At 42.1% G+C, this 8,611-nt stretch overlaps 1 protein-coding gene across 2 annotated transcripts; it reads right to left on the bottom strand.

Annotated features, from left to right (window-relative positions):
• Positions 1-215: 215 nt before the first annotated feature.
• Positions 216-6,294, bottom strand: LOC119295311. 2 transcript variants are annotated; one of them, XM_037573714.1, is made up of 4 exons: positions 6,157-6,294; positions 3,683-3,845; positions 3,351-3,413; positions 216-3,244 (listed from the first exon to the last, which is right to left on the bottom strand). In XM_037573714.1, the coding sequence occupies exon 4, from the start codon at positions 3,234-3,236 to the stop codon at positions 546-548; it is 2,691 nt and encodes an 896-aa protein (XP_037429611.1). In that variant the 5' UTR covers positions 3,237-3,244; positions 3,351-3,413; positions 3,683-3,845; positions 6,157-6,294; the 3' UTR covers positions 216-545. The 2 variants fall into 2 exon arrangements, with proteins under 2 accessions (XP_037429611.1, XP_037429610.1); XM_037573713.1 differs by lacking the exon at positions 3,683-3,845.
• Between the last annotated feature and the right edge of the window lie 2,317 nt (positions 6,295-8,611).

Genomic DNA, 8,611 nt, shown 5'->3' with positions numbered 1-8,611 from the left:
GCGGACGTCCGTGTCCGCCTGGCCGACCCAAACGGACAAAAAATGAACGAAATCGCCGTCCGTTTGGGTCGGCCCGTTGGAGTTGCTCTGAAAGGCAGGGAGCCTGTAAATTTTCAGTGCATCAAAACAAGTGTGCCCAATCTTAGCGGTCACTGACTGACTACATGCCGACTGTGGAAGAACTTCACACCTACATTTGGACTGGCACACAAGTATGACACAAATACGTAACCAGGAATATTATGAAGCAAACAACAACAATATGGGGCATGCATGCATCAATCCATGGCCCAACAGCTTCATAGCATCCAACAAACACCACTTGCTTCACTGTGAGTTACTTTCAGTTCAACAATGACTGCCAACAGTACTGACTAAATTAAGAGACCCCGAAAGAAACTTAGCATGCATGGTCACATTTAGCCAGCATATACTGCGCCCTAGGTTCAGGCACAAAACACAAAACACTGTATAGTTATATCCTTAGGTTAATTCCCTCTTGCTGCCCTCGGTAAAGGCAAGTGTCAATTCAAGGGGGCGCTCTTCTATAGAAAATCGCCAGGGACAGAAGCTGGGTCGAGCTCGTAGAAGTCCCGGAGCTTGCCGCCTTCCTCCTTTGTGAGACGGAATGATGGAATTCGGTGAGAAAACCTCAGGTTCTCTTTCCTAGGTATTTTCAGTACTCCCTTGGTAAGGTCAGGCTTGAACACAGCGACATAGCCATCAACTTTAGTCAGAAAAGAAAATAATGTGCTTCGTTTACTGCACTCGACGATCTCCCCGATAGCATAATCAGTAGTGTGCTTGTTGCTGGAAGGAACCCAATCAGGTGACCAGTTCTTGTAGATGGCCCAAACTTCACCGACTTTTGGAAGAATTTTAACCTGCCAGTTCATATCGATTTGGCTATTTTCTACCAAATGAGAGAAGGGGTGGTTTCTACCATACTTGGCTTGCCAGCTTCGTATTTTAAATTTGCCACAGCTCACAGGTACATTCTGCCCCAACCACAGCTTCCCCTGCGCCTGTTGAGGGCAGGCCTGGAGCCAGGTCAAATGCACTTCAAACGGTTGTATCTCAACTTTGCTCACCCAACCATACACATTCGGGAATGTATCAGTGTCATTGTAGATAGCCCAAATTTGGCCACTTTCAAACTTCTCACATGACCGGTCTTCTTCGAAGTTGTGGAATTCAGATTCTGGATATGGATAAGAAATGAGTTCCGAAGACATGTAGGAGTCGAGAGTAATGGAAGGAAATGCTGTTTCCAGGTCACTTGGAAGAGCTGCTGTATCCAGTTCCAGAAGTCCTTCTGCAACGCCCACCCTTTCATTTCCATGTGTTCTATAAAAGGGGATACAGTGCGAAAATCTCAGTAGCTCACTTGATGGTATCGAAAAGTAGCGTTTGTCCTTAGCGTGTGCAAAAAGACTAACAAAGCCTTCAATCCTCATTAGCGGCGAAACAATGACATCGCCATTCGTTGAGCCATCAGAGATAACTTCCACGACATCATATCCATAGGATCGACATTTATCTGCATCGGAGCTCCATTGCATGCTCCATCTTTTATAAAGAGCCCATACCTCACCCTTATTAGGATTTATTTGGTAGGAGTTCCCATTTTTGCCTCTTGTCAATGGAACTCTGTGAGACAGGTATGTGGATGGATCTTGTAATAGGGTTGTTGTTTCTCCTCCTAAGCAGAAGCTTCCGCAAGATACAGGCAATTCCTTATTATTCCAATTGGCTTCTTGCTCATTCCTTGGATTGTACTCCAGCCATGTCAGCTGAACTCTTAAGTCAGAAGTATCAATGTGCTTTACCTGAGCATAATCTCTTGGCATGCCATCAAGGTTATCATAAAGGGCCCAGATTTGATCAACTGCAATCAGGTTTATATCTCTGATCTTGCCAAAGTCAAAAAAGTCAGGATGATGATAGGTAATCACAGGACTGCCAAGCTTCTGAGGAGCACTACCACTTGCTTCCTTGTAACTTTGCTGATTGGCTTCACGACTTGCAGTTACTCCACCTTGGCTATCCACTCTACTTAAGGCATGATGCTCAGCAGACTGATTCTCAGCAACAGCAGCATTGTCATTAAACATTTGCTCAGAAGCACTAGATGGTGAGTCATGGTTCCTTTGCATCTTATAATTAGAGGAGTCTGTGCCGTGGCTGCAGTCTGGGCCATCATCTTGCTTTCTCTTACCTAATTTCTGAAGGCTGGAGGACCTTGCAATATTTGGCACTAGAGATGCATCTTCACTTCTAAAGTTCTGTGCGGAAATGAAGTTCGGATCAGGATGAGCTGATGTCAAATTGCTAACTGATTCCTTGCCTGCAGCAGGCGCAGAAGATTTAGCTTGGTTCATTGCTGAAAGCTGAACTACATCGCTTCTTGTCTCTGAACAGTTACCTTCCTCATCACCGCTTGCCCTGTCAATCCTTTCTCTATGTTCATCAATTTGAGTAGCATTCATGGTAGGTTCAGAGTAAATGTTCCCCCCTGTCTGGGCCTGTTGATTGGTGACGCCATGTTGTTGACATGAAATCTTCCCAGGTGAAACTTCAGCATTATTTGCTGAATGAGATAGGAAACTCGAGGGCATTGTCTGTTCATGCAGCTTGAATGCAAAGAACAATTTACCACAGTGGTCACAGGTGACCAAAAAGTTCTTTTTGTAGTACACGAATCGCCTCCGACAATGCGGGCATATAGTCCAGAACACCAGTACAAAAGCAGGTGGTTGTTTGCATCCATCCACATGACTTTCATTTCCACCAGTCTTATTTGGTAGCTGTGTAGCTTTGCTTGTCACATGTTTGGAAGCATACTGCCTTCTGACGTCATACAAAGACCGCTCCGTGCGATCACACAGTATCTTGCGAGCTTCTGAGACCAACTTCAGAGCAACTTCAGCACCAGAGAGTGTGTTTTTATCAGGATGGAGCCAAAAGGCAAGTTTCTCATATTGCTTTGTTATGACTGTCTCATCTGCTGTTGCCTCCACCTGGAGAATACCATACCAATCTAAGTCTTCATTAATTTTTGCAACTGCTGCACATTGCACTTCACAGACAGTTAACAGCTGGTGTATGTTCTCAAACCCTGGAAAAAGCCTTTGAGCTTTAAGTGCAATCCTTCTAGCCCCAAGAAAGTCTTTGCTTTCCAGCATTTTTGCAGCTATTTCTCTGGCCCTCAACGCCTCTTCTCTGTTGCACTCCATCAAATTATCTAGCAAATTGCCACAAAAGCCTTCAGATATACTACTAGCAGCCTGGCATTAATATGCTCCAAATAACAGGTTTCTAATGACGATCTAGTAAGAGCAGATCTAAACCTTCTGATCTCTTTATGCAACAACAATATGCAAAGAGAATTTGCAGCACATAACGCTTGCACCCTGTAGATATAGAAAAGAATAAGCAACTGTTGGTAACAGAAATGTACAACTGATAAAACCTTTATTATGATCTGATAAATACATAGTTATGTAAATTCCACAACAAGGATTATATGCAGATGAACTACTATACCACCTACATATGCCAGTATGCATGCCAGGATAAATGGAATAAAACAAAAAAACTATTTATCACGTAGTAGAATGTAACAAGATATGACAGACTTAAGAAACAGTGCATTCTCAGCAACACAGTAATTTAAAAATACCTTTGTTACTGGCCTAAACTTGTGACCAACATCTATGCCATATTCTGGTTAACCAAGTCCTAGGCCTTCCTGAAGGCAGTGTTAAGTAGGACGAGTTGCATGATGAACACATGAAAGATGGAATAGCAACCAAAGGTAGATACTCCCTCTGTTTTTATTTACTCTGCATATTAGAGTTTGACCAAGTTTATAGAAAACAATATAAACATTTACCATAACAAATCTATATAATGTGAAAATACATTCGATAATAAACCTAATGATATTGATTTGTTATTGTATATGTTAATAATTTTTGTTTACAAACTTGGTCAAAGTTAACAAAGCTTGACTTTGACCAAAGCTAATACACGGACTAAATAAAAACGGAGGGAGTATTAGATAGATCATGGTGTATGCAGGTTTTAAATTTGGCTACATAAGCATAAACAATAATAAGAAAATTGGATCACAAACTTAGTGGGAGCAAGTCCATAAAAGAAGAAAACCAAATCGCTGGAATCTGACAAGTAAACTTCTTAGCAGCCGCTTGTTTTGTGTGGGTGAGCAGCTGCTTTAAGACACTCTTTGAAAAATTATCGTCGCATGGACTGTAGAGTATCCATCCACTTGGTGAAGTAATTAGACTGACTTACATAAAGCATATGACGCGCTAAGTCCAATATTACTCAACCTTGTGAGCGAGAACATGATGTGGACCAAATAGGGAATTTGATGTGTATATGTTTGGTGTTGTCTTTCATGGTAGATGAACAGTAGTAATGTTGTAAATATGATAAGTTCAATTGTCAAACCCTAGAGTTTTTTTTTATCTCTTCTTCTTTCTCAAAGCTGACAATAAACACTTGAATAGACCATCATGACTCTCGCCTCTTGGCCATGAAAGAACTTTCATTATCATAAAAAATGTCCTACATGGCTCAATACGCATGCCTTTACGATCTTCTAAGCATGTATTATTATTAACAACCTAGGTGACTAAAATAACATTAAAACATCCAAATCAAAATTATAACCCTTGATTCTGATGTGGTTGGCATGTGAAAAGAATTAGGCTGCTGTGTTTGATGATTGTTATTTTATGGCTTGTGATTTTCCGTTAATTAGATTTGAACATTGTAATAGGGAGGCAAATAAAGTAGCTCATGAAATTGCTAGATTAGCTAAATTTTCTGAGACAAGGGATTGGTTCGAGGAACCTATGAATGATATTGTAAATTTTCTTATAGGCGATGTAACCATTATTTCTAATAAATAAAGAGGATGTTTTACTTCAAAAAAAAATGTAGACTAACCCAACTTGCTTGGGGCAGTACTACTATCAAATGTATCACAAATGGCATGACTCAAACGGATGGAAATGGAACTGGTCCTTTGTCTAGATTAAATTCAATAACCACCTTAGTTTCAGGTTTGGAACAGATTACGCTAAAAGCCTAAAACCGCCTCCAGCACAATAGGTTACCTTAGATTGAATTAAAGAAAATTGGAGTTTCCTAACAAGACATAGTTGAATGTTACTTTCTGTATAGATCATCTCTTAGAACAATGCATAAATGTAAAATTACAGTGTTCACACTTCTGCATTCATCAATCTTAAAATTCTTCATGACATAGATTCATCAATCTAGAAGACTGATATTACACACAAAATCATATCCCAAGCAACTTAATCAATGTTAATAGTGTAGTTGACTAGTTCTATCCTATCTTCAGAGCAACCTTGACGGCAAGTCCGAATCTTTGGTGAGACCATGTAGTAGTGGTAAACCACTTTGATTATGATGGTTGAGGTCAGTATTTCAAGCCTCAAGTTCTGTGTTGACGAAAAATTGCAGTACCCCTGCACATTCTTAGTCTGATATCCTTTAACCAACACCATTTTTATTTTTATTTTTGCCAGGACTTTAAGCAACTCCACAGGATATCCGAATTTTGGTAAGCATTTACCTGCTCTCCTGTGCGAGCACCCACAAAAGAACCTTTTTGAAGAACTGCCTTGACCATCAGACCATAAAACTAGTAGTAGCGCATGGAAAACATTGCGTTGTTGCAGCATGGACGCCACTCTACTTAAGTACGGACACTAATCCTCTTAAGAGCATCCCGATTTAGGGCTAAATTACGAACCCTAGGGCTAATAAAAGGGGGGCGGAAGTAAAATTCGTTCCCATTTGCATCTCGCGAGGCCACTACCCACCACCTCCGTTCACAATTTGGTACCACATTTACGATTACGCGCAACCACCGTCCGGCAACCTCGTGGCATGGTGGCGGCGGCTGATGCGTCGAGGATCCACCCACGCCTACGCGCAAGACGAGAATGCTCATGCGGAAGTAGTGGTGAGCCAAGCGTACTATCAAAGCAGCACCCATCGACCAAAATTTTGTCGCAACCAAAAGACGAGAAGAGGGAAAATTGAAATGCTGCACGGGTAAGGTAGGGGAACCAAAGCATGGGGAGTAGAAATAACCTGCGCTGGGAGTGGAGCGATCGGCGGTGGCCCGGAAGCCGGCGAGCCTAGCGCGGCGGTGAGGCAGCGGGAGCAATCGGCGGGGTGGGGTTTTGGGAGAGTGGGAGCTGTGGAGGCGAACCCTTTTTTCCTCTTAGACGGCGGCTTGTGGAGATGAAGTGAGGGCAGGTACAACGATGACTTATGGATAGATAGACATGCTTCACGACAAAAAATTGCTTGAGACATCTATATTGATATTTTTCTCTCTTCAACTAGTGTGCCTCATAAAAAAAGTAAACTTCACTACACATACATCTCTACTCTTCATTTTAACTTTTTCAGCTTTATGCACCGAACCATATTTTTTCTCCTCAAGCATCTGCCTCTTGCAGAAGATCCCGCTTCTCAATTTGAACCTATTTTTTCTAACATCGATTCTATATGGCATGTGGGGCATCACGTTGGGGCTATGCATGGGTCATGCTAAAGTGTTGACTGACGAACTCTACTTTGTGGCCTTGTGTCCAGTACAACTGATGGGAGTAGCATCTTTTGGTTTGTTGATCGATGAGAAAAAGCGACGAGGTAGCTGGGTTATGTTTTTTTCTTTTCTTATTGAACTGGGTTGGGTAGGTTCACCTCTATTACATCTTGTTTGGTTGTAGGTAATTAGAGAGAGAGAATGAAAATTAATATGTTGTGAGATATAAAGTTGGACATGAGGTGGTGCCCGGACGTCTGTTTGCGGGAGCAAGCGCTCTTTCAGGTATGGAAGGAGTGGCTAAGCGCGCCATACCGACAGCCCAAAAAGGAAACCCCTGCCCACGCCTAGTCCCTCCAGCCCCCGCGCTCACATTAGGCTCATGGTCCTCGCGCCCGCCTCACCCTCGCGCTCACACGTTCAGGTGCCTCAGCTGGTCCCCTCCCCGCTCCTCTCACGCGACTCTCTCTCTCTTTTTCTTGAAGAGCAAGCTCACACCCCACCTGCTCCATCTTCGTGCTGGCTCCTCCTTTCTTGCTCCTAAACAAATATGAAAAGAACCAGCCATAGCTCCCCCCATCTATGGCATCTTCAATCAAAAGGTAAGAACCCCAAAAATCTGCCCCCTCTCACCCCTTGATCTTTGATCTGCACCCCTCTCTCATTGGTTTACGCCCCAATCCCCACTTGGTTCGACTTTTGCCAAAACTATGGTGAAAAAGAGGTGAAGAAGAGCATAGTACAAAGCTGGGCAACTATAGGTTGCAGGTAAACAAAAGAAAAATCCAAGCAACTCCCATAAGATATAGGGTTTAAGATGCCTGTAAAAAATGCGCAACTAGTCCTCGGTTTTTAGCCAACTCTATTGTATGCATGGAGCAACTGGAAACTAGAAAAAAAGATACATATCCACTCTGCAGCTTGATACACCTACAGGAAAGAAATAAGGCAAGTCTAGTATTAAGATGAGGCAACTCCCGTGTGATTTAGCTGCATTTTGCATCAGGAACTTTACACCTAAAAAATGATCATGAATAACCGCCAAAAATACATGGAGTATATACTAAAACAAAAGAGTGATTGTGTAGGTAGCAGTGACATGGATACGATCTCGCTAATTCAAACCACAAACATAAAAAAATTCCAAACAAACCCATTTAAGGTAGTTCACTAGGTGCGCATTGTCTCACCAATAAAAGTAAAAAAAGAAAAGAAACAAAAAACAAAATGTCATCTCTACGCCAAATAGGTCTTCCGCACCGCTAAGCTCACCCTCGGATGCACATTTTTTCCATATAGAAAACGTGTGATCTCCCGCTGAAAAGAACAAAGAAAACACATGTGAATGAAAAAAAATTGTTGGCATATGTGTATGATGTTGCTAGAAACAGAAAAGGTCGAAAGCACTTGTGTAAAAAACAACAAAAAAGTTGCCTCTGATTATCTATCTAGCTGCCCAAAAAGCTTCATAGGGTTGCTCCTTATTATAGTACTAATCTTGCCTCTGTTTCTCCTCCCAACAAAGAGATGTTACATTGTGCTTCACATATAACTTTCCACAAAACTAACAAAAAAGTTCTCTACGGGGTGAGTTGAGAAAAATAACAAGTAGGAGGGGGGAAATGTTTAATCCCAATGAAGCACCGCTTGATGCGGAGTCTACCAACATTTCGATTGAGTTGGGTGCGCCCTTCTTAAATCCTGGCTATGAGCAGGAGGATGACTATTTGGAGGAGGACGTTGGTGAGTCTCTGGACCCCAAGATTGGCTCTAAAACTACTCATGTTCTGAGCACCCATGTGGCTACTCCCCCCACTTTTGTTGGTCCTGCTAATACTATGGGTGATTGATGACCCACAAGTATAGGGGATCAGTCGTAGTCCTTTCGATAAGTAAGAGTGTCGAACCTAATGAAGAGTAAAATAAAATGATAAGTGGTTTCCAGCAAAGTATTCTATGTAGGTACTGAAATTATCAGTAACATATAGTTTG

The sequence above is a fragment of the Triticum dicoccoides genome, chromosome 4B (assembly GCF_002162155.2).
Source record: "Triticum dicoccoides isolate Atlit2015 ecotype Zavitan chromosome 4B, WEW_v2.0, whole genome shotgun sequence".
Taxonomy (NCBI): Eukaryota; Viridiplantae; Streptophyta; class Magnoliopsida; order Poales; family Poaceae; genus Triticum; species Triticum dicoccoides.
The sequence above is the reverse complement of the archived record's forward strand: the minus strand, read 5'-3'. Positions and strand labels throughout refer to the sequence as shown.

Excerpts from the sequence above, each read along its gene's own strand:
- LOC119295311 (XM_037573714.1), bottom strand. The coding sequence starts at position 3,236 with ATGGAGTGCAACAGAGAAGAGGCGTTGAGGGCCAGAGAAATAGCTGCA.